We start from the raw sequence: 26,906 nt of genomic DNA, 5'->3' as shown, positions 1-26,906 counted from the left end.
GGTCTTTTGAAATTTCACCTGAACATTAAGACACAGGAAGCAACCTTAAAGCACTGGGAAATCCAGTTTGGCACACAGAAACAGTGTACCATCAGCACTACGGCTGGAGACTTAGCTTTAATCTCTACCTTCCTGATGCTGTGACTCTTCAATACAGTTCTTCATGTTGTAGTGAAATTAATTCTGTCGCTATTTCATAACTGTAATTTTGCTACTATTATGAATCATAATATAAATATGTGATGTGAAGGATATCTGATATGTGACTTCCTAAAGGGTTGAGACCCACAGGCTGAGATTCCTTGCTTTACGTGGTCTTTATGTGGAATTCCAGGGAGCAAAGTTCATAAGCAATAAACAGTGACCTTCAGGAGTTCCCTTCTCAGATGGCAGCCCAGGGACAATATGCTAGAGCCTCAGAGTAATTACTGCACTGCCATCTGCTTTAGGAAGAAACTTCAGACTCCGAAAAAGACAGCAATCTTTTCTAACTCCTAAGACACAGTTTTTAAGATCCCCTCAAAGGGGAGGCCAGAAAGCCTTCAAAGTACTCAAGAAAGACCAAAGCATTCAAGTCCAGTCCAGACAGTGTTTGGTTTAGTCTGTCCAGGTTGTTGAGCGCATTGTACTCAGGCCCACTCCTGATCCCTTGGGCTTGGCACACCTTGGCTGGCACTGCATAGCAGCGGTAGACCGTCAATGCCTCCTTTAGACACACTGGCTGGGCAACCAATGTACCACAGGAGAGAAATGTCATTACTGATCCCTAGACCAAGCTTAATCCTTCTGTCTGCACCCTGCATTCGCTATACTGATCAGCTAATGGTCACAATCCTGGAAGTGACAAAGGAGGGCATCTGGTTCCAACATCCATTCACTGGTCGCCCACTGGACAGAACACTTAGAGAAGGAATCTTTTTCTGAGAATAAAAACACAAAATAATACAAAAACGCCTTCCTATGTAACTTCAGCCTTGAAGAAATGAGGAATGTGTTATGTTATTTCTATTTGTGTAATGGATTATAATAGACATTTGTACAACTACCACAAAAAAAGAAAGAAATTCCATGGTGAGACATAAACATACTTCCCGCCCTAAAGAGCTTCATTGACAAATTTATTGGGGTTACTTACAGGCACATAGTTGACCCAAAAGCAGCCATACCCTGGGAAAGTCTCATTTTCCCCCAGATTGTAAAAAACAAACAAACAACAAACAAATGAAAAAGTCAGACAAATCTATTAACCTTCCATGGGATATAAACTCTAGTGTCTCCAGACTAGGAGTCCACAAGAAATCAGAGCAGAATTCTATCCAGCTGACTGGAAAGTGTAGGAGGAAATGATCCGATGGTTCTCCTCTTCTCTCCTTCTATAAGGAAACGTCAACAGTCCAGAACCAAAGAATCATAGCTGCTCTGAAGGAGTTGATGGCTATCACGCTCAGAGCACAGCATTCTACACTATACGCAGAGGCAATTTATCAAACTGAGCGGCTCCGCAAGGCCAGTGAGGGCTTCACAATCCCATGATGAAAAACCACCCATTGTCTGTTTCCCAAGCTACAGATTCTTCTGCAGCAAGGAAGGAAGGTTTGCCAACAGTTTCACCCACAGTCATGAATTTGTGTTATGAATGCATAATGCTGCTGAATTAAACATTCTTTACTCAAAGCCCAATTCGCAGAATCATGAGAAATGGGTAACTTTGGGTAGCTACAGACATGTGAGATGCTCCTAACACACAAATGAGCTCAATAACCTGCATGAAGTTCAGTGTTTTCATTTGATTTATAGGCTCCCCTCTCTGGAATTAAAGTCTAATATATACGTTTCCTGATAAAGTATTTGAGAAATGTGAATGAATGGGTGGATTTTAGGTTTTAAAGATATTTTAAGTTATGTTGTAAAACAGTAAGAAAAAGAGCATGCAGTAAATTTCTTTGTTTCTCTCAGTAAACCTTACTTGAATGTACCTGAGCATGGAATCACTATGTTTACCTATAATTGCAAACTTCTGGACAATAACAGACTCAAGATTTGAAAATAGTAAGTGCATTTTGGGTTTGACAAGTAGGAAACAGTTTCATGTGAATCTTTTGTCTTGTTTATCTCAATATATTACCATCTGAGATCACCAGCGTTGCCAGGTGCTATGGTTTGCGCCTGTTATCCTAGCCCTCAGGAAGCTGAGTCGGGGCATCATAATTCCAAGGAAGCCTAACCTACAGAGAGATGCTATGCCAACTACAGCAACACCAGCCATTTCTATCTGTTCTATGCTCGAAAGAACAAGGTAATGCTAAGTATATAGTAACTTAGAAACATTTTCCCTGAGCACTTGTGTTTATGAAGGCTAGGTCTCACTATGCTGCGCAGGCTGGCCTCAAGGCCTGGGTTGGAGTACCCCTTCTGCCCGCCCACCCTCAAGGTCTGGGTTGGAGTACCCCTTCTGCCCGCCCACCCCAAGGCCTGGGTTGGAGTACCCCTTCTGCCCGCCTACCCCAAGGCCTGTGTTGGAGTATCCCTTCTGCCTGCCCACCCCAAGGCCTGGGTGGGAGTATCCCTTCTGCCTGCCCACCCCAAGGCCTGGGTTGGAGTATCCCTTCTGCCTGCCCACCCCAAGGCCTGGGTGGGAGTACCCCTTCTGCCCGCCCACTCCAAGGACGTGAGACAACAACTGCCCTGGTCATCATGATAAAAATTTTAAAGGTTCATGCCTCACTGTCCATGATGGGCAGTTCCTGTTGTTCATGTGCCATGAAGCACATGAGGATGCACACTTCTCTGGCATACAAACATATAGGACACATTCCTGTTCCTGTAAGTATTCCAGAATAACCTACATAGTAAGTAGATAAGCATTTTCTCCTGCTCCTTGAACTTTTTTTGATAGACTTCAAACATATTGTGGGACTCCTTTCAGATTTGGCTTAAAGGCAGGAGAGTAAGAAAATGTCTAAAGCTACTGTCCACCTTATTAGCTCAGCAAAAGCAGACCGTGGCCTTGTCGGGCAGAACACAAGTCTCACAGCCCAGCTGTTCCTCTGGAAGCTATCAGCACTAGGACAGATGGTAAAAATGTTCCCTTACACATGGCTAACCATAAGTAGAGATCCTAATTAAAATAAATTATAACACATAATTTACAATGGCCCTTTTCAGAATATATCCCATAAATAAAAATCAAAAGGAGGATTTTAAGAAACAAGAATTTAGCAAGCTAATAAGATTCCTGAGTATATAGTATTAGTTACAAGTCTGTCCTTGAGATAGATTCCCCTGAACCCACGTATAGACACGGCATACTCAAGATGGTAAACCCTGGATTCATGACAAATGTGACAGGCCCCACCACCATTTATGATATACATGTTTTAGAGGTGTTGAAGGCTTAGGCATACTCACTCACACATTAAGATAGATAGCAAGCTGACAATTTTGAAAGTGAGAGCATGTTCTCCTAAATATTCACAGTGAGTAGAATAGAACCTCACACTGAGTGCATCAAAAGCAAGTAAGAAACTCAATAGCAGGAACAAGGCTCTCCAAGTGCGGTCCTAAAGTTACACAGCATCACTCGGGGAACACTGATCCTTTTTCAGTGGTCACAGGACTGGACCAGTCAGTCAGTAATTAAAAAGGCCATGGTGTGTACATTCTTTTCCACTTAAATCACATTGGCTGTAACTTACAACCTAAAAGACAACCTAAGGCACATATGTTTGTAAATAAAACACTATACAAGAGACAGGGACAGTGCACAGAGAAAGGCACACAATGCTAGAACATTCCGGGCACAAAGAATCCAACTGTATTTGGAATGTAAACTGAGTACTTTCAGTATCTTATCAGTATTGGATTTTCATTTCTTCTTTTATCAGGCTCAACTGCATCTCTAACAATTCATTACTTAATCCTACTGACAGCAAATGGTCCCTGTTCCAGCAGGATTTAAGATTCCCTCCAGGCTTCTTTACATTCCCATGCCTTCCCATCAGGACAGATTCTGAGGGTACCATCCTCCTGCACACGGGGAGGACATCACGCTGACTCTATCTTAGAAGGCGGTAGTTCTGACTATTCACCTTTCCATCAGCCTCTTCATGTCACACGCTCCACCTACTGTCTCACAGTCACTGCCAAGTCACAGGGCCTTCCCACGAGGCTTTGCTGTGAGTCTACTCAAAAACCTACTAGCATGGGCCAAATGTTTGCCAGTGTGCCTATGGGCCATTTGGATCTCACATAGTTGGAAATATCCTTGAAATGTATCCCAATTCTTCTACAAGGCAGTCTATTTTCTCCCTAACATTTTGGTGAATACCTTGGACAGACCCAGAAGGTACACTATTTCTTTCTTTTACATGGGCTGATATTAAAGCATTAAACTGACACAAAATTGTCCAAACCTACAATAAGAAAATATTCATATGATGTGAATGGAAAATTTATATATTCGTGATTAATAAATGTGGGCATTAACAAAATATTCAAAAATAACAAATAAAACTTTATAAATAAATGCATAATTAAGAAATATGATTACTAAGTATGGGGGTACAAGAAATGCAATTATTAACTAATAAATTCCATTTTGCTAGCTCTCCTACAGCTAAATAAATTCCCAAAGAGATACAAAAAATTCATAACTCCATCAAAACAATATACTACTGTAATGATGATATAGAAAGGTCAAGCATCACTAAACATAAGTATTCTACTTTAAAAATTGTTAAGATTGCTATCTTTTATTTACCTATTCACCTGAAAACACGAGTACAAGCTATACTATGCGACAAGAATAAAAAATTAATAAAAAATCAACAATATGAAGTGAATCAGACAAGATTGGAGGACAAAAAAAATCAATATATAAAATATAAATTGATTGGTTCTGATGATGTAGACTTGTGACCCTCAAATTCCAAAGGCAGGGCATAACATTTAAGAGAATCATGAGTTTGTGACCAGTATTTGCTACAGAGAAAAATCCCAACTCATAAGTACATACAAACACACACAGCACATCGCTGCATTAAGAAGGAACACTGTGAAAAGGATTTAACTCAAATCACCACCACACGTACCTAGGAATCAGTTTTCTATAATAATTACAAGACATGCATACTGAAAATGTGAAAACACAGAAGACACACTGCCCATGTAATGAAAGGCCAAAGACTGATTGGATGGGGTCAAAGCCAAATATATGGATACTGAACAGAATATTTGGGTTTTTTTTTTGATCATCATCATCCTCGTCCTCATAATCCTGTCATCTAACTTTATATATTTATAAAAAAGTAATTAAATATATTCACTTGAAAAAAATAAGTATCGGTAAAAGCAGTGTTTGTAAAAGTCAAAATTTAAAACACCTCTAATGTCCACTAATAGGTTAGCATACACAGATTGTGCAATAAATCTAACGCATGGAATACTATTCAGCAAATGAGACAGGATAGTCTATCAAGTAACAGCATGACATGGATAAAGCACATGATAAATGATGCTGAGGAGAATAGTATCTAAAGGAGAGAAGAATGAAGAGTAGCGGTCTGTGAGTGGGTGAGGACTTCCTGAGAAGGGGGAAGGGACTGTGAAGTGGCACCTTGTAGGGCTTACTACCTACTTTGGTCATTATTTTGAATACCATGTATCGTGGGTATATGCATAGATCAAATCTTATCAAAGTATATACTCTATAACTGCAGTGTGTTATTGGCCAGTTAGATGACTGACTGGTTGTCAGAAAAGAAAATAATATAACAAACATCCATGAGCATCACTCAGTCGTGTTCTCCCCTTACTTCCGCCCAGTGTGCCGGGTCAGTCGAACCATCAGACTGCGTGCCTCTTCGGGGCTGGACTGGGTGTTCTTCACAAACGACACCGGCTTCTCCAGTCCATGGTTCTTTAAAAGCTCGGACACACTACAAATGAAAGAAGAAATGGTTAACATCATTCAAACACAGAAACTAAATACCTTAAGGATTTACATTATCCTTAGAGATTTGGTGGAAAAATAAAAGCTATCACATATACATAAGATCCAGTATTATTATATATTACACTAATTCTTGCCAAAAATAAAACTCATGATTATATATCAAACAACAGAGTTCTTTGGCCTCTTTTTAGAATATACCTAGAATGCATGATCTGCTCTTCAGAAGATGAACTCTATACCTCACCATCTCTTTGGCAGGCTGACTCCACTGTAAAAGCGCGCACAGTAATGAGGCAAATGCGTGGCATCTGTACTCGCTTCAGCGCCTGGCAGTACACAAGCAATACGGAGCACTCTGCTCCCCTAAATGCAATATGTTTACACTACCATCTCTAGTTTGGGTGAATAAAAAGACTAATGGTCTCCAAATAATGCTTTACTGCATGCACACTGGATCGTCAGTAATTCCAGATTAGAAAATCGTTTGTTTTATTATTTTGCACCCTTCTTTCCGTCTTCCTTCCTTTTCCTGTTTATTAGTTTGTATAGTTGCTCATTTTGATGCAAGATCTCATACTCTAGGCTGGTCATGATCTTGCAACACACCTGAGAATGATACTCAACGTCTGACCCTTCTACCTCCTCCTCCTAGTGCTAGCGTGACCAGAACAGGCCACGACATGTACATTTTAGGAAAAAGATGGAGAATCAAAGCTTTGTCCACACTGAATGAGCACTCCACCAACTGAGGTACATTCAAAGCACCTAGTTTATATTCAATTTCAGAGTGTAATACTCAAAAATAGTTTTATGGTATAGTACTTTTATTTTTATAGTACAAGATCATAAAATTTTATAAAATAATACTTTAAAATTACAATATGTATAACACATAAAAATGAATGATAGTAAATGATACCAGACTCCCTAAAGGGCACATTAAGAGTATTTCAGTCTCAGAGAAAGACAGCTCAAATGCAACATTTCATTGTCAATTTAAGAATATCCCAATAAAAACACATTCACGTTCAAACACAGCTTGAGATTACCCAACAGTTAGTCACACAGACTATTGTGCCCCAACTCTTATCAATGTAATAGGCACCGTCCGCTGTCTGAAGCAACTATTGCTATGCTGTATAAATTAACAAATGGGACTTAATGAGATTGCAAAGTTTCTGTAAGGCTAAGGACATTGTCAAGAAAACAAAACAGCAGCCAACAAAATGGGAAAAGATCTTTACCAACTCCACATCAGATAGAGGCCTAATATCCAAGGTATACAAAGAACTCAAAAAGCTAGACACCAGAGAATCAAACAACCCTATTTAAAAATGGGGTACAGAGCTAAACAAAAAGTTATCACTTGAGGAATATCAAATGGCTGAGAAGCATCTAAGGAAGTGCTCGACATCACTAGCCATCAGGGAAATGCAAATCAAAACAACCCTGAGATTCCACCTCACACCAGTCAGATTTGCCAAGATCCAAAACTCAGATGACAGCAGATGCTGGCGAGGCTGTGGAGAAAGAGGAACACTTCTCCACTGTTGGTGGGGTTGTAAACTGATACAACCACTCTGGAAATCAGTCTGGCGATTCCTCAGAAAATTGGACATAGTTACTACCTGAAGATCCAGCTATTCCACGTCTGGGCATATACCCCAGAGACACTCCAATATACAACAAAGATACATGCACCACAATGTTCATAGCAGCTCTATTTATAATAGCCAGAAGCTGGAAAGAACCCAGATGGCCTTCAGTAGACGAATAGATACAAAAATTGTGGTACATTTACACACTGGAGTACTACTCAGCTATCAGAAACAATGACTTAACCAAATTCTTAAAAAAAATGGTTGCATCTAGAGAATATCATCCTGAGTAAGATAATCCAGTCACAAAAGAACAGACATAATATGCAGTCACTGATAGTGGGATGCTAACCCCAGAGGCTCGGACTGCCCCAGAAACAACTCACAGACTGTGTGAAGTTCAAGAAAAAAAAAAAAAAAAAAAGTCATGCTCAATCCTTACACACCAAGAAAACATTGACTAATTCCGGGTTACATCCTGTTTTACATGTACTTTTTGCTCATTGTAACTAGTAAGACCTTAATGCAGAGTATCAAACCTTAAAAAAAAAGAAAAAATAAATAAATTAATTAATTAATTAACATGTTTTGTGTCCCCAGAAAGTATGAGGAAATTTAGTTTCTCAATCTAATAGCACTTTCATCATATCATGAAATAACCATTATAGGTAAGAAAACCAGAGGTTCAAAGTCACCCAGCGAGTGAGTAGAAATGACTGGACCTGAATCTTATCTGGGCAGGGCACCTATTACCCGACACTGGAAGGCTGAAGCAGAAGATTGCTGTGAGTTTACAACTACCATGAGCTACATGGCAAAATGCTTTTTAAAAACCATGCAAACAAACAAACAAAAGAAGCACACACCTATACAGGACAGTACAGTATTAGTTAGTATTAGGGGCAGGAGGATTATGTATGAGTGCAAATGCACCCTGGTCTACAGTAGTGAGCTCTAGGTCCCAGCAAAACTACAGCAGGGAGGGGAGGTATCAGGGTTGGGAGCAGCAGAAGTGCATGCACACTCAGGCTTATCAGGCTCGTATCCCAGCACTCTGCTAGAGTAAGACAGTGCACACACCACCGAGAAAATGTGCAAAAGAGAGTCAAGGAACTACAAGTTAAACCAGACACAAATGACAGGTAGGCCGTGGGTGCAGCACCCCCTCCCACATCTTAGTAAGCACAGAACAAAAAGACTTGTCTTTTGTATTCACCTGAGAATTTTCTCCAGTTGGTCTACCATGTCATGAAGAGATGAGGCTACCTTTGTATTATGCCTAAAAATGAAATAAATAAAAATTAGGTTTAAAAATGAGTTTTTAATAAAATAAAAAACAACTATATGGATGAGAAAAGGGTGTTCCTCTTACACATAATATTACCCTGTCCAACTAAAATTTGAAGCTTATTTCCTATGTACCATTCAATCCTGTACTATTTCCATGAGGTACTGATAGCATAATGTGACTATCAGAACCATCTCAGGTCACACCCAAGTGCACATAATAGAATCACGAATGTCTGTTTCACTGAATTAATTCAATAGAGTAAGATGAAATTAGTGGGATCCAATAGTGGGAAAGTGAGCACCAAACAGCTATTTATTGTCTTATAATCTTCATTTCAACTATGTTCTGATGTCACTTAATACTTGCAAATGAGGAGAAAACTATGTCCTCATAGGCGCCTTTACAATTCATCGTGGCCTCTCTTGACAGTGTGTGTTAAGTCATTTTTCTAAATGACTCTAATTTTTCACAGTGAAAAGACCAGTCCCCCCATAAATGGTGAGGTGTTCTGTGCATAGGAGACTACTTTCCTAAGGTGTCACATCTGTCTATTTATGCACTGTTGTTGAGCACTGTCCTATGAGCATGAGAGCTATCACCACCTTCATCTGGAGAGGCTGTGATGTATCAGGACCAAACCCTGAGACTGGGCCTGTTGACAGCCTCTTGAGGAAGGAGTGGAAAAGGTCAGCAGACCCTTATGTGAGGTTTCAGCCACCTCCTCTACACTAACTTATGTGATTCTGCCCCAATTGCATATGGTCTGCGGTTTAGGAGGTGTTATAGTGCATAAAACTGAGAATGGTTAACTGAGGGGCATACTCCATCTATACAGAAGTCATCACCCACTTCAGCCTTTATACAGTGGCTGCTCTGAGGTCATCTACACGTCTGGCAGCAATGCCACATAAGTAAAGCCAATAAACTCATTAATTCACAAAGTTGAATTTAGAATTGTCCTCTGGTCAGTTGTTGGCACCCTACATGGGGAAAGCACTTACTCATATCTCTTGAGGAAAAAACTCACTAATACAGGTATAAAGCACATGCATTAGCTATAAGCCATAAGTTCAGCCCAAAGGACTGATGGGATTTATGTTAAACAGCTTGAACAAGGCTCCTTTATCATAAGGGATGTTGTAGCATCCAACGTGTCTTGGTTCATTAGACAAGGAGGGTGACCATTTACTGATGTTCCTATCATAGCTGGATAACTATGACGGCAGCCAATCCACTACTGTGTGAAAACAAACTTCATCTTGAAAACCAGGCTCTGGGACAATTCTTTGCTACTGTGTAAAAAATCACCTTCCATTCATCTTTCCCTGTAACCACGTGTATGGGAACAAGTGTTACAGGGTAGACCAAAGGCGTGGTGACAGTTATCATGCAGCTAGTGAAAACTAAACAATTCTCTGACATGAGACAAGGGGCAGAAAACACAAGGACAGAAGAAACCTACAACAAGGAAGCCTCCTTGACTAAACATTCATTCTTACTGAAGAAGCTGAGGACCATGAAGGTGCGCACCTTGGCTGAAGTACCAAAGACATAAAGAGAAGATGTACTGAGCCTAGTACTGAGCATCCTTGTGGGAAGAGGGAAGGACAGCTACCTGATGCCCAAGGAGAGAACTACTAAATAGAGAATAAGAAGGAAGAATTCACAGATAAACACAAGCAGTCCATAAATATCGTTGGATAAAAAAGAAAAGAAGAAAAAAGAAAAAAACTAAAGCCCAATTTAAGAACCAAAAAGTCAGTGCCATCGACTTTCAGAGGATTCTTGTTACAGTGCTGTATTTCTCACTTTTCAGTGTGTGATGATCACATTAAATGGAATGATATCAGAAATTATAATTACAGTGGAACATCCATATAGTAACAGAAAAATGGAGGCTATCTCCAGACAACAAGATGACAGACAGTTTTAATGTCTTCTCTATACGGCTCTTCTTTATGTTACGAAGGGCTGGGGTGAACTCCAGGCCACATGGATATTGAGCATGCACCAACACTGACTTCTGTCTTTCTTACTATCGTCTCAGAGTTTTCTGCTGATCGACACTTAGGAAAGCAGTGCCTTTGTTGTAAAGACTAGACTAAGAACTTGGTGAGACTGGCTCCCTGGGGCACCTTACCCACATCCCCTTTGTGGGAGGCACTCTAAGATGTCATAGCAGAGGGAGAGCTGGTCACTTCGCTCACAGTTATAGATGCATTCGAGTGCTATTGCCATCAGCTGGTCCTCATCAGGAATAATTTTTTGCTGCAGCTGGGGAAGATAAAGCATGTCGGACTAAGAGTCAGTTTCTCCACATCCCAGCACCACTGTCAACAGAATATTAAACAGTGCCATTAATCAGCCAAAGAAACAAATCTAGATTTTTTTTTCTGTAGCTTGCAGACTTTTGAGGTATTTCATAATTTTAGATAAAATCACACTGTAATTACAGAATCAGCTAGAAAAGATCATTTGTAACCTACAAGCTTCATCTAGTAAAATCAGACTCCTCAATTTATGACTCATTCCAGAGGAAAAAGATCCAAATAACAGATAACCCAGTGAATTGTAACAGCATGACATTAAAGATAACACTAACCCCCACATTCCAATTCTGGGTGAACTTCCTGCCGTGTTACCATGAACGGTAGAGCCTGCCGCCCCGCACATGCATCCCTCGTCACTCAGTGCCTGCCCTGCACGGCTGTCCCACCCTGGAGATCTGCATGGCAGCGGCACACCCACCCAGCATATTAGTTCTGGAGCCAAGATGGCCACCTCAGGCCTCTCTCTATATAGGATATTTGTTTGTCAATCAAAGCACAGACTGCTATTCATGAAGAATTTGATGAAACACACATAAAATAAGCAAATGGTGCCTTATTTTTCTCATCTATAGGCCGAGATATTCCCAGCAGCCTCCTATAAGGGTACAAGAAAGAATAAACAACCACTATACATGGAAAGCCTGTGTTACCCCACCTCAAAAACTAGGATGGAGGTTTATGTGGACTAAAAGAATACATAGGAGAAAAACATAGAAACAGAAAGAAAAGTATAAACAAGATTCTGGAGGCCATGGAATTGGAGCCGGAGTCTTGAATGTGCAAGGCAAGAATTCTACCCTTGAGTGAAAGCCTTGCCTATTAGAAGCCTTCGGTAGCTACGTGGTTTAGGAGATTGTGATAAAAATGTTGGATTTCAGCACCTGATAGACACAATATAGATGGGGAGGATGTAAAGTGAGGGAGAGAAGCTGCCACACAGGCGCTTTCTTAGTAAAAGAATTATGTCAATAGGTATAAAAAAATCAGTGACACTTCAGAGAAATAAAGTTTTCTAAAGCAGATGAGGTAAAGGATTTATATAAACATATTCAAAATATCATGAAAAATAGTATTAATAATTTGGAACTGACAAACTGACAAAGATTTACTCAAGATTATAAACTGAAAGATGAAAATAAGCACATGTGGAATAAAACTATCAGCAGCATTAGAGGGTGATAAAGGTGGCTGGCCTTTCTAGATTCTTATTTCAAATGGGGTACCATTTCTAGTTACCTTTTTGCATTAATTTATAAGCCCACCTAACAACCCTGTAAGACTAATTCCAGTATTATTCCTATTTAGCATAATGGAGAATCTGAGGCACTGGGAAGTCACATGATTTGCTCATGGTGGTTAAACTGGAAAGTCATAAAGCCAGAACTACAATCTAGGTCCCTGACTGCAAGGTCTAAATCAGGCAGCATGGGCTCTGGAGGTCCCACAAGTATGTGCACATGCAGGAAGACCTAGGAAACTCAGACAAGACATGATAGCCAATAGTTTCTGAGGAAAGAAACCCAGTATAGAAAAGTTCTGACACAGACCCCAGATAAGGGCAGCCTGGGCAAACATCTGAAGCAGAAGCCAAGCCTTGGTATTTCACCTGACCTGCTGCCTCCTAGTCTCCCCTCGCTGACGCTGAAAAGCCACTTCTAATATTGATGATGGGAGCTTGTATTTGATCATCTATACTCAGAACTTTATACTGAAGGAATTACAGAAAGTCAGAATGAAGAGTAACAGAAAAGCCTTTTGCTTTCTACTCAATCTCATTTTGGCCTCCTATCAAGCCACAATTTATTGTTTTAAGTCAAAGAATCTCACTGTGCTGCCCAGCTATTTTCTCATTCCTAGGTTCAAGCAACCTTTCTGCCTGGTCCAAAGAGACTGGGACCCAGATGGTGCCACCATGCCATACCTATTCTTGTATCATAAACCAAACCAGCTGCCCTACAGAAAAGATGAGCCATATCATATTCAAACTAGTTACTACTTGCTATCTATAGTAAGTTTGTTCCAAGACCGGATAAATAACAAAACTGTAGATGCTCAAATCTTTCATTATATAGAATGATATCAATTTTGTATATAAAATACATATACCCTGATCCAGATTTTACTTCATCTATGATTATATATAACATTAAAATGTGGATGATGTACCAGAATAAAACCAAAAGAGAAATTTTACATGTTTAGTACATGTAAAAATTTTCTTCAAACATTTTTGATCCAAGTGTAGGTGAATCCAACTGCTTAATACAAAGTATGCAAAATCTGCAGTACAAAGGTCACATTATGTTTCTCCCCTAGCATGTCATAAGGCTAATGATGTCTCCTTGTATTAACCATATCTCAAGGAGCATATCCTCAGGTCTGCTCAGGTCTGATGCCTACCAGGAATCCAGTTTTCTTTCCACTTAACACAGACATCAATAGGACAACCCTGGTGCTGTGGTTTCTGAAGTGTATCTTGCACATACTGGCCCAGTGAGAACTGGTTTACTGCCTTAGAAAAGATCCTATTTATCTGTGTATCTTTGTTAAACTATGTTATTTTCCTCTCAAACCAGTATGTATATCTTTCTTAAAACAAGACACTGGACACAAAGATCACAGTACTCAAAAGACACTGCTGGCTCTTCCCTGTGAAGACCCCTACATGATATCTCCACATACAGCCTAGATAGACATGTTCTTGCTCTCATCATTCCTTACTTGGTATCATTTTAGTAGCCATTAAACCATCTCTCTTTTTTTCTCAAACCAAAAGAACATCCACCCAGAACTAAAAAGTTGACAAACTGAACCTCACACAACTAACAGCAGGTTATCAGCTGTGCTGTACAGCAGCAGTGAAATCCAACAGACTCAGAAGTTAGAAACTAAAGTCCTAAAATTACACACTGTATGGCTGGAGTAGTTAGGAGCATTGGCTTATGAAGATCAAAAAGAAGGAAGGCCAAAATATGGGTGTCTCAGTCCTTCTTAGAAGGGAGAACAAAACACTCTTGGGAGGAAATACAAGGTCAAAGAGAGGAACAGGGATTGAAGAAAGGATCATCCTGAGACAACCACACCTAGGATCCACCCCATATGCAGCCACCAAACTCAAGCACTACTGCTGATGCCAAGAAGTACTTATTGGCAGGAACCAGGTATAATTGCCTCCACAGAGGCTCTGCCAGAGTCATACAAATATAGTTGAGGATGCTTGCAGCTAACCATCAGACTGAACACAGGGACCCCAATGAAGGTGCTAATGAAGGGATGGAAGGAGCTGAAAGAGGTTTCAACATCATAAAAAGAACATTATCAACCAACCAAACCCTCCACAACTCCCACGGACTAAAACACCAACCATTGAGCACACATTGAGAGACCTATGGTTTATGTGCATACATAGTGGAGAATAGTATTGTCTGGCATCAATGCAAGAAGAAGCCTTTGGTCCAGGGAGGGCACACATTTTCCAATGCAGGGGAAGGCCAATGCACTGGGGTGAGGAGGGTGATTAGGAGGAAGTGCACCTTCCTGAAGACAAGTGGGGGGAGTGGGAGTAGGGTGTGGGAAGGGGGATAACATTTCAAATATAAATACAGAGAGAATCTAATTTAAAAAAAAAAAAAAAGGTTAAAGAAAAAAAAAAAAGAGCATTGGGTGCTCTTCCAGAGTTCTTGAGTTTATTCTCAGCAACCACATGGTACCTAAGAACCAGCTGTAACTGGAATCAGATGCCCTCTTCTGGTATGTCTGAAGACAGCAACAGTGTACTCAAATATATAAGATAAATAAATCTTTAAAAGAATTACACACTATGGAAAACTAGAAAAAAATAATCTGATAAAATAAAATATTTAGGGAGCATCAAAGAATCAATGAATAGAAATATGAAATAACAGAATATAAAACATAGGAAGTCAAGTTTGTAAATACAAATATTAAATAATTGAAGAAAATGAAGGTAGAGAAAATCTATAACAGAAACAGAATATTAAAAATATGTTATAATGGTGATACCTCAGGTCAAAGATAAACATCTCAATAAATTCTGCTTAGATAATTAAGTAGTTACTTGAGACAGTATAAAATCTTATCTATAATTCATACTATATAAAAGAACAAACTCCAAATACATTAGGAATCTCGATTTAAAAGAATAAATCTACAAAAATACTCAAAGAAAGCAAAAGTCTACTGTAAATGTTAAAGGCAAAAACACTTATCAACATGACTCAAAACACAAACGTACTGGCAGATGACTATGATGACACAAAAATTAAAATTAAAAACGTGCACTTGAGAGTGAGTAAAGACCTAATAATAGAAGCGAGTACAAAACTCTGTCAAAGCACGGGGAAATCATAGATGATTTCAGAGAATATCCAAAGAAATAAGACCATAAGACAGCAAGTACTTATCAAGTAAATGAGAAGGAGAAATACAATCACTTGTACAGGAAGGACTTCGCCCACTGTCACAGAAGGCCAAAATCAAGTTCTAGTGAGATAAAGAGTTAAGTTCCCCATGGCTGGTCTGTGTGTTCTGAAGAGAAATAAGGAGGAGGAAGTAGACTGGAAGCAAAGACCCACCCAAGCCACTCCAGAGCTGGCCAGCACACAATCACAAGCCAATCTGAACATTTACATAGACTCTGACACCACCAAACCTGTGTGGCAGGAAGGTAACACTGAGAAATATGGAGGCGATCCTGGAACAAAAGATCCTAACATCCCAGCTACCTGCCAAGTAGTCAAGTGTTTGAAGAAAGGCTAATGGCTATTCTAATGTTTTATTCAAAAGCATCTGTTGAATGTCCAGGTTAAAACAACAAAAAGCTGACTATATACAAAAGATTTACACAATCTTATATGGAAGAACTATCACTAACAAGGTTACAGGAAGGATTTAAAGGCAATTCTTCTTCCCTCATAAAACATTCATGGTCAATCACCCTGCATGCATGCAGTATTCACTGCCATAAGTGCCCAGCAGGGCTCACCCCAAATGCAGAGCCTGGCACTAAGTGCAAGCTGATTATGAGAAGAAGGAAATCTTTAAATAGCAATGAGCAGAGGCATTGAAGACAAGTAACCCTCTGATATAGCAATGCTTTCCTTCATGTTTGGGTTACTCAAAGCCATGACTGTTTGTCTTAGTGAGGTTCACATTGCTAATGGAGACCAGGATGAAGAAGCAGGCTCAATCACAACTAACAACTGGAAGAAGTCTTTAGTGGCTTTGGCTTACGTACAGTCTCATGGCAGTGCCTCAGGGACTGTGCCACCTTCCCTAAAGTCTGACTCCAATTAAATAGGAATCACTGCATTGTCTGAAACAGTATGTTCTATCTGCAACAAAATTAAGAGATTTTCACAACGCAAATTGGCTTTCCTTCCAAGAAATCGAAGCAGTGTAAGAAGCCAAGTTTTAAACGCAGTCTTCTGCAGCTGTAAGAAGTACTGAAGTGATTGAGAATGCCATTATGAGAACTTAAAGACCTTCATAAACTTTTTGGGTGTCTCTGAAAGAAGACACTTTTTCTTATTGGTGACAGCATAAATATGCTGGGCAAAAAGACAGTGCACACTTGGAAGACCTAGGCAATCACATGAACATGTTAAAGCACAAAGCCCCTTCCACTTCCTATACTTACTAAAGAAAGTGAGTTAACTTTAGTGAAAAACCTTCAGTTTGACTCCTAGACCTCCAACTACAGATCTTAGTATAACACACAATTAGTATGGAATAAATGAGTCAAAATAGCCCTAATTTATGCAAACTTTTGAAAAATGTACATCAGCAATGTTGAAACCTTTTGTAAACATAAAATGACAATCATTTTCTACCTACAAGTATTTCTTTGTGAAGCCAATTATAAAAATTTAATACCTAAAGTATATGTTCAGACTAAACAAAGAAGTTAAGAGGATATGCTACTTACATCTGGTTTAGAATGCTGGAATATCTTCAAGGGAAGTTTCAAATCTCCCTTAGCTAAAGTTACTAGATATTCTCTTAGCAGCTCGTTGGCTGCACCAGGAGACTGTTTCTCACAGCGGTGGAGAAAGGGAACCATCCACTGGTAGGCACTGGTCACATAATTGTCCTCAGAACACTGTAAGCATAATTAACCAAGAAATCCAATATGGTGACACACAGACAGGGGCAGAGAAAAGGGAAAGAAATGGGGAACAGAAAAGCTGAGTCAAAGATAAAGACAAAGCAAGGTATGAAAACAGCCAACAGTTTCGTATTCCTACTGTAATTTACCCAGACGTGTCACTTTGAAAAGTAGAGACACTGCCCCTTCTTACTACACTGTCTTTACTACAAGTCATGATTAGAAGCCATTTCCTAGTTGGCTTGTGACACAGCAGTAGAAGCCCCCAGCATGCACAGAAGGAGATTCATGGGACACCCACATGCTCCATCAGTAATCTCAGCTTTTCAAAGTCTTTCATCTGCTGCAGGTCTTTCAGGGTGAGGGTGAAGTCACAGCCTGCTTCATAAACCAGTGTTTCCAGTGTTACCAAATTGTCACAGAGAGCCAGCAAGCCAGGAATATGGCGCTCAACTCCAAGGCGAACAAGTGACAAGGCGCAGTCCACCTGAAATTAGAAAGGGACAGTAAGCTCCCAAATAGGTCAATGTGAAAGCCTCCAGTAAACAATCAAAATACATCCATTATGCAATTTCATAGTCCATATGCACCTCACTAGAGTTCTTTATCAAACATATCAACATCACACTTCTTTAAAATGCATCAATCAGCAAGATGTCCTAATAGTACAGTTATAAAGGGAAGGAGAGTCATCTTAGTACTCACAACAAAATAACACAATACCAGAAGCAGGAGGAAGTGGAGCCTGTACAGCAGTGAGAAAGCCTAATTAGTCGTTACTTTCTCTGCAGCACTGTACTTCCAACATAAAGCTCTGCTCCACAGGCTTTCCTGATCAGTGCCAAGCCATCTGCAGCCACTCAATAAATATTTATTTCTTAGCTAAAACAAAGAACAACATTTCCTTTACTTGTGCTGTAGACTGGCATTTATCTTATATTCCCTGATCAAATTTACGAACTACCATCCTCCGGTTGAAGGGAAATCAGCAGCTGTAGCTACATCAGCCTTCATCTCCTGTTCCTTTTACAATACACAAAGGGTCCAGGAGGAGATAACGCCAATCTAGGTGTCAGAAATAAAAAGAGCAGGCAGATGACATCTCTGCCATCAAGAGTGAGAATGCAGAAACTGACATCTGACTAACATTCCCACTGAAGCATGTGTTGTGTGACTTTTCCCAGGGAAACATAACAGACATCTGGTCAACCCAGACAGGGCACTGATAACAGAACAGAGAAGAATTCTACCCATTTCAAGCTTAGCAAACCAATTATTTTAACTGGAGCCCCTTACAAGAAAATAGGTAATTTAAAGCAACTATAGCAACGGATCTCCTGTTTCTAGCTTATATGAAACTGGCTGTACAGTATATAGCACGATAGAAGGATCAGCCAAAAGGAAGTCTCTTCTCATCCACAAGGAAATGTGAGTGGACCCATATCTGAGGGTTCATGTAGAGAACTGTATCAGCTCCCATTTGAACATGGCACTAACCACGACATACCTCCATAACAGAGTTCCACAGGAGCATGTTGTGACCTCAGCACCACTCAGTACTGACTGAAGGATGAATCACTGAGAACGACAGTTCAGAAACAGACTGAGAGCAGACTGAGGATTCAGGAGCGCTGCAACTCTTGGGGACAAGAAACCCTGCCAGAAATACCCTGCTCACTTGCTTCCTTGTGTGTTCACTTGTTCTCAGTGCGTAAATGTTTGTTGGACACTCCCTGTGTGTTGAACAAAAGTAAATGACACACAAGACAATGAACACAGCAGATCATTACAAGACATGGAATTTAGTAAGAACACATGAGTAGCATGGGTAAGAAGGAGGATTCTAGAATGATCTCCTGAATTCTCCTCTCATTAAGAGGGTGAGAACAAGAGAAGACCGGAAGGAAGTCAATTCCGTACTGCATATGCATGCTAAGAGCCTATACAGCTCATGTAGTATCTCTGTGCAAGAAGCCCAGCTAAAGGTCTAAACGCAAGAAATCAAAACCTCCGTGAGAAAAATGTATGTGGCTTCAGTGGACATTTGGGAACAAAAATCATGGAGCAATATTTGAGATCTAAGTAGGCCATGTGTGTGGACAAGATTAGTGTATACAGCAGCAGCCTGGGGAATAATGATAGGGCAAAGCAACAAACAGGAGCCACGGGAACATGCTATCATGTATGGTCATGACAAAGACAACAAACAGGAGCCACGAGAACATGCTATCATGTATGGTCATGACAAAGACAACAAACAGGAACCACGGGAACATGCTATCGTGTATGGTCATGACAAGGACAATAAACAGGAGCCACGGGAACATGCGATCATGTATGGTCATGACAAAGACAACAAACAGGAGCCATGGGAACATGCTATCATGTATGGTCATGACAAAGACAACCAGCAGGAGCCACGGGAACATGCGATCATGTATGGTCATGACAAGGACAACAAACAGGAGCCATGGGAACATGCTATCATGTATGGTCATGACAAAGACAACAAACAGGAGCCACGGGAACATGCAATCATGTATGGTCATGACAAAGACAACAAACAGGAGCCACAGGAACATGCTATCATGTATGGTCATGACAAAGACAACAAACAGGAGCCACGGGAACATACTATCATGTATGGTCATGACAAGGACAACAAACAGGAGCCATGGGAACATGCGATCATGTATGGTCATGAAAAAGACAATAAACAGGAGCCACAGGAACATGCTATCATGTATGGTCATGACAAAGACAACCAACAGGAGCCACGGGAACATGCTATCATGTATGGTCATGACAAAGACAACAAATAGGAGCCACGGGAACATGTTATCATGTATGGTCATGACAAAGACAACAAACAGGAGCCACGGGAACATGCGATCATGTATGGTCATGATAACAAAGACAACAAACAGGAGCCACGGGAACATGCTATCATGTATGGTCCTGACAAGTACAACAAACAGGAGCCACTGGAACATGCTATAGTGTATGGTCATGACAACAAACAGGAGCCACAGTAACATGCTAATGTGAATAGTCATGGCAAGGCAAGAAAAGTCTGAGCTAGGATCAGAGAGCCCAGGAGGAAATGATGCCTGCAAAAAAAAAAAAAAAAAGATAGTAAACAGTACCAATGAAAATAGATAAAAGGGGGCCACTAGCTTCACTGAGCATAGTTTCCAGACAGTGCCAGGCACATCCAGATGAAAATATAAGGAGGAAGCAAAACCTCGGACTCCAAAGGCCGTGACTAGGGAAACAGGAAGTGTAACAGAAGCCTAAAAGAGGACAGCTCCACTCTACATGTGACATGTGTACAAGAGAAGGAAATGAGCTTCCTGTCCCAAAGGCCAACAGGGACACAGGAGATCAGCAGACCCAGTGAGGAAGCTAAAGGTGTGGGGAGAAGAAATAGCCTAAATACATGGTGGTAAGTGCAGAAGTGCAGAATCCAAAGCACAGGGCAAGAAGTGGCTATAAACTCAAAGAGAGAGGCCTCTTTCCTCTGCAAAAAGCCAGAAAAGGTCCTGATGGAAGGAAGTTTTCAGAATCCTTTATTGAGAATAGCGAGGGAAACAATAGGGTAAGAGGAAGATAGAGAAGAAGAGAAAATGAGGGAAAAACACAGCATCAAAAAAGGCCCCCAAAGCCCCACCGGGCTGGACTGGCAGACAGATGAGGAAGAGAAGGCTGAGGACTGGGCTCCGTGGAGACTGCTACAAACACGTCAAAGGAGCTGGGTACGAGGGGCAGAGCACCAGCAAAGCCAGGACCTGCCAGCATTCAAAACCACTGGAAGCAAACAGTTCACAACTGAAAGTGCATTTCTATCTCCATAACAATTAAAAACAAGAGCATCAGCCATTTGTGTAGCTGTCTTCTCCAATGTTTACTGAAGTAAACATATTTAAAGTCACGTCAAGCTACAAAACGTGAAAGTCAAACCAGAAACCAGCGAACCAGAAACACTCAACACGCTGGAGCCTTCGTGGGATAAAATTCACCCCCATAAACATCTCATACACCGAAAAACAGGTATTGCTGAAGGCATTTATAGGCACTAAGGAAAAAGAAGTCCCACATCAATTAAACCTCTAAAACTGAAGAAGATAAAATCGATGTCAACAGATACCACTTTAATTGCATCATAGACATAAAATGTCATAAACTTTCATAAAGCCAAAAAAATAAAAACCATTATCAGTGCTTTTAAAAATAAAAAGACTCAACAGGACATAAGACAGCTGAATACAAAGTACCCCAAGACCCTTTGCCTTATCATCATCCCTAGTTTCAAGGGAATTTATGATGTCTAAGAACTAGTCCTTTCTCTTAACAGAGCAGTTTCAGATTCATAGTAAAAGTAGGCAGAAAACAGAGAGTACAAGGCACCCTGCAAGCTTCCAAAGGAGGGAAGCTTCCACCATTGCTACCCAGATCTAACACTCTTAAACTTGAATGACCAGCCTGACACAATAACCCTAAGGGTGCAATAGTGACACTCATACTTGGGAAGTAACCAAGCGCTTCTAACTAGAACGAAGACTAACTCAAGAACGGGGAGATCATACTTACTTCTGGAAACCTAGTGAAGTTGTAGACCTTGGAGGAGAACCTACTCCTGGCACTTTTCTAAACCAGCATAATTCCAAACCACCGCCATATATAAATGTAGTCCTCACTCTCATCAAGGACATATCTTTTTGCAAGATGGAGACCACTAGAGAAAACCGTAACTGATAAGAATACACTTGGGACTGAGTGTCTGAAAAGGCACAATCACAATCGCCTGTGTTTGTGCACTGTAACTGGGACAAACTTTTCTTTCTATGCTGATGCATTAAGATGGTAATACAGCCACTGAATACTGAGAAAATCAGAAACAATGCATAACATAGTTTGCAGTTTACATTTTGAAGGACAATTTGAACAACTTTTCTTGCATGTATTTGCTTTATAAAAATGCAAAAGTTATAAAAGCCTCTGGGCAGAGGGCAAATGAACAAAAGCACTAAGGACTGTTCCTTTCAGACTTCTGGCCTGGATCACCACTGAGAGCAGTGCTTCCTCGTCTCACCTGCCCAGCATGGTGCTCTATGTCCTCTGCTCGGCTCTGATACCAGGCCATCACCTTCTCCACAGTAAGCTGGGGTGTCCTGTACTGCAGTAGCTCGGGCTGCGCAGCATAGAGAAACTCGCTGGCATCCTGGAGGCTCGGCTCCACCACCATTCTGCAAAGCAGATGGAAATGGTTAATGACTGGAAGGCTGCAGAAAGAGAGGGACTGGGATGAGAAGAGCAAGTTAAAAACATGGGGTGTCTGTGAGAGGGCGTACTTTCTCACGTGCACATGCAAACTTGCAGGTTAGTGGGACACTTGGGGAAATTTAACATTTTCCCACTGGTTTTCCTGACTTCAAAATTCTGAATGGAAAATAAATCAAAACTACTATGCCACACTCAGTCAGATAGGTAGTATCAAAGGCTGAAAAGCTCTTACAGAACACACACAGCTGGCTGCTTCTGCCAGCCCACTGATTCAGAGCCAAACTGGAACTCTCCTGGAAGGACTCCAGGTGGAACTGGAATCAAGAATCTTGCTTTCAGCTTCCATGAGAATAAGAAATGTACTTCACTTGTGCTGACTGTCACTTGTACCAGGCCTTAGCAAGGCAGCTCTGCACCGCCCTTACACAGCACCGCCCTTACACAGCATCTTGTCAGCTGTGCAAATGACACGTCCTAGAGGATCACTAATTACAAGAACTGTTTGCACGGGAAGCACGGGTGACTACTTTCAAAGGTGAAGATTAACCAAATGACCTTCTGGGTCATCCTAGTGAGCTGATATAACCACAGCTGACTGCTTAGGCGAGTACTAAACAGTGTAGAGCTCAAAACCAAATCTGAACAAATCCAGCTGCAAAAGCTCTAAAACCTGGGTAGACTGCTTTAAAATGCCCCTTTTACTCATTAAAATAATGGGGATAATATTATGCAAAATGCACATATCAGTTCCCTAATTTTATTTAGTCACTGTGTCTTGCTGAGGCCCAGAACCCATGAATGCTGGGGCAGCATATCCAAATACCTGACACCATTTACCATGCATGTAACTCACAGTGGAAGAGAGTTCTACTCAACCCCTTTCTTGGTGTGATTAACACACTTAGCAGAAATTCTTCCTCAGTACTGCACACAATGCAACCCTGCCCACCCTGGAATCTATTAAAGATTCCTCATTTCAGTCAGACAAATAGCCAGCAGCAACAGAGTCCCTGTGATGTTCTTTCCAACCCTCCCTTTCACCCCTCAGGCTCTTTGATACGAAAGCACTGCATTCTCTAGGAAATGCATTAGCTACAGATCCAGGGTTCTTACCTGGATGTTCCTTTTTAATAGTCCTTGCTACAACATCCAGCTCTATGAACCACTAAACACTGATACTCCCAGGTCTCTTCTCAGTGAGCAGTGTCTGTCTGTCTGTCTGTCTCCTTCCCTCCCTCTCTCCCTCCCTCCCCTTCAACACCATCATATCCATACTCTAGGTCATTCTGATTTTGAATTCCTTTCATGAAATGGAGTCGTCCTCTTTAAAAGAACATATTCTTGATATTCTAGAACCTCTGGGTAAAATGCTTTAAAGAACATTTCAATCTGAAAACTTAAAGCCATCAAATTCTAATTATTCTTAAATCCGTCTCCTCTATCATCTGTGCCTTTTTAGTATCTATTAAATGAACAGTAGACTTGTTTTATTACATATTTGATATTATATTCCAGCTCTGTATAACTATTCTAGTTTCTAAGGAAACAGCTTGAGTCTATCCCAGTCTACCTTAGACTCCTGTGAATTTTTGTATACTACTCTGAACTCACCTAAACAGTCCTCTTAGTCCTGTTCCTATTTTATACAATTCTATGATATTGACCTAGGCTGTTTTAAGATTTAGGTTTTTGTTTTTTTGTTTGTTTGTTTTTGTTTTTTGACAACTTCATCTGCGTCTGTAATGCGTCCTGGTCAGTCAGTCCCTTTCTTCTCCCCGCTGTAAAGTTTGTCCCCACATTCATGCCTTTTCACTTTGTGACTCACTGGAATAACAGGCCGTCTGTGTGGCCATGCAGTGGATTATCCACCGGAAGATGCCGGCTCACTGTACAAATCACAGTAACTTGCCTCCTGGATCACATATCTTCTGAAAACTTCTACTTTCTCCAGGCTGTCTCCACTTTCCTGTCGCTGTTCCACTACATGTATATTTTCCTCCCCATTTTTTTTTTTAATCTAGCAGAATCTATCCTCAGATGTCAAGAAACCTCAATGGATGTGACAGGTCCTGTACATCTGTTAGCTCCACTGTGTCCAGTTAGTGCCCAGGCCTTTGAGGACCATACCTCAGGATCTAGAAGCTACTTCATTTCTCAAAAATTTTAAAAATCTACAAGCTCCTACATGAAGGTGATGTGTAACATTTCTCAGAGGCTGGATCTTTGGGGCATCACTTCACCATCCGCTCCCCAGATGCTCTGCTGACGTCCAGCAACATGGAGGACTGGGAACTCAACTCGCAGTCTGCGGGCCCAAAGGATAAATACCTTGTCTCTGGGAAGGGACGCAAAGGAGAAGGGCAAGTATTCTGAGAAGTGGAGAGTACAGGGACTCAAATGTGCCTCTTACTGACAGCGCCCCACACCTCACTGACTGCATCTCGCTGTAGCACGTGGTACCTCCATGCTCTAAGGGTTTCCTAAGTACACTCTTTAAAATATGAGAACTAAAATTTAACTAAGAATGCATCTGAAAGTAAAGAGTTGTAATAAAGATCATTGCTTAAACAGTTCCCTTTTAATGACTGGTATTTTCTCATTAAAATTTTAATATATCCCAAGTCATTATTGTTATTTTAAACTCTGGACTAGAGAACATCACCCTGTGGGACTGCACAAGTCCCAGTGTTTCCCAGGGCCACCTGCTGACCTATGCTAAGCCAAGCGGCTTTGTGCTAGTTCATAGTAACCTGCATTCCTCCTGCTCACACCAGTCTTCAGCTCGGTGTTTATGCTCAGCCCAAGGGATGATCATCAAGGAGTCATCGTGCCAACTAAAATTGAAAAACAAAACAGAACAAAAACAGTGACTTATACAGGACAGATATAGACCAGAGAGGTAAGGAAGGACATGCTATTCTTATACTGATGGAAGGCAAAACTATGCAGCTTGTTCAGAACACCTTGGGCTTGGGCTGTATGTTTATACTGACTTTCAGACAGCTGGGTATTTCACTGCATGTCATAAGGGGGGGGGGGGGTAAACCAGAACAGATTCATCTCTGAAGCTCCCTGCTAGAATTCAGATGGAAAATGATCCCATAGGCTCATGCACTGGTACACTGGTCCCAGCTAATAACAACTGCTTGGGGAAAACAGAGAACCCTTTAGAAGTTAGGGTCTCTGTCTTTTTCTATGTGTCTGTCTCCTCCCTCTTCTCCAACATGATAAATCCAGCTTCTGCATTCATCCCCTCGCACGATAATGGAAGATAAGCCAGAATAAATATTCAGTCTATGCAGTGATTGTAGTCAAGCTTCTGTCACAGTGATGAGGAAACAAGACTCCAGCCATTTCTCACAATTCAAGCACAAGGTAAACAGAAGGAAATTTAGGGAACTTTAGAGAAAACCCTTTCATTAACTGTGCTTTCCTCTTCACTTCCAACCATGGAAGACACTCACCAATGAGTTATGTGACCCACAACTGTAAAAGGGTAAGCTAACCGAGACAACTTTAAGACAAGCTCTGGGATACAATGTTGCATGTTCATATGCCTTGTTTCATCTTATCCTTTTTCATACTCCATTTGAAGTCCAAAATTTAAATGTGTCATTGCTATTTTAAAAATATACATGACTGGTAACTGAAATTTTCTCTTTACAAAGCAATGCCTGCTTTTGACTTTAGGATTCTTTGTTCGCATGTTTTTCTGAATAACTATGCTGGTTTTATATGGTGGTAGCATTTATCAGACAGTAGGAAGGCAATGAATATATTAAGTTCTATTATAGTCAATAATCCTCTCATCAAATACTTCTTGCAGTAAATATAAATGTTTTATTTCGAGCAAACTGAAAAACAGACTTCCAAAAGTTCTTTTGTCCACGTTTTGTGCATTAGAAACAAAGGCTGGGTAGACAGTGTATTACTTCTAATTGCTACCTCTTATGAATTGGTTTTAAGAAGTGGACTTCTATTTCTATTGTTTACCAAAGGAAAAGATGTTCTAGTAAATAAACCCTCTAAAGTAAAGATAATTTGGACCCACACGTGGAATTCCATTGGGGTTATCATCACTAAACAAGGCAAGAAGATCATACACCTGGTGGAAAAACATCACAAAGCCTATTACCACACACAGCAACAAGACAGAAAAAGACCTGACCAAAGGCACCATTCGGTGTCCAGGCTTGCAGAAAATTAAATTAGTGCATATAAAGCTCTAGAATGACTCCCAGCACACAGTGAATGTTCAGTACTAACCTTTATAAACATATTGTTATTTTTCACACCAGCAAGGTTTTTCCTAAATAGTAAATAT

General features: G+C 40.6%; 1 protein-coding gene across 5 annotated transcripts in view; it reads right to left on the bottom strand.

The window, feature by feature from the left end:
* Window positions 1-26,906, bottom strand: part of NBAS (NBAS subunit of NRZ tethering complex) — a gene marked incomplete at its 5' end in the record, with an annotated part of 273,478 nt that overhangs the window by 170,166 nt on the left and 76,406 nt on the right. For all 5 annotated transcript variants that reach the window (XM_080914068.1, XM_080914069.1, XM_080914070.1 and 2 more), the window contains 7 exons: window positions 5,814-5,936; window positions 8,768-8,830; window positions 10,983-11,116; window positions 17,120-17,293; window positions 17,601-17,786; window positions 22,392-22,545; window positions 25,333-25,416. In XM_080914068.1, coding sequence (XP_080770194.1) covers window positions 5,814-5,936; window positions 8,768-8,830; window positions 10,983-11,116; window positions 17,120-17,293; window positions 17,601-17,786; window positions 22,392-22,545; window positions 25,333-25,416 — 918 coding nt within the window. The remainder of the gene's footprint in view (window positions 1-5,813; window positions 5,937-8,767; window positions 8,831-10,982; window positions 11,117-17,119; window positions 17,294-17,600; window positions 17,787-22,391; window positions 22,546-25,332; window positions 25,417-26,906) is intronic.

The sequence above is a fragment of the Micromys minutus genome, assembly GCF_963924665.1.
Source record: "Micromys minutus genome assembly, chromosome: 1".
Lineage (NCBI taxonomy): Eukaryota > Metazoa > Chordata > Mammalia > Rodentia > Muridae > Micromys > Micromys minutus.
This window is presented reverse-complemented; position numbering and strand designations above follow the sequence as displayed.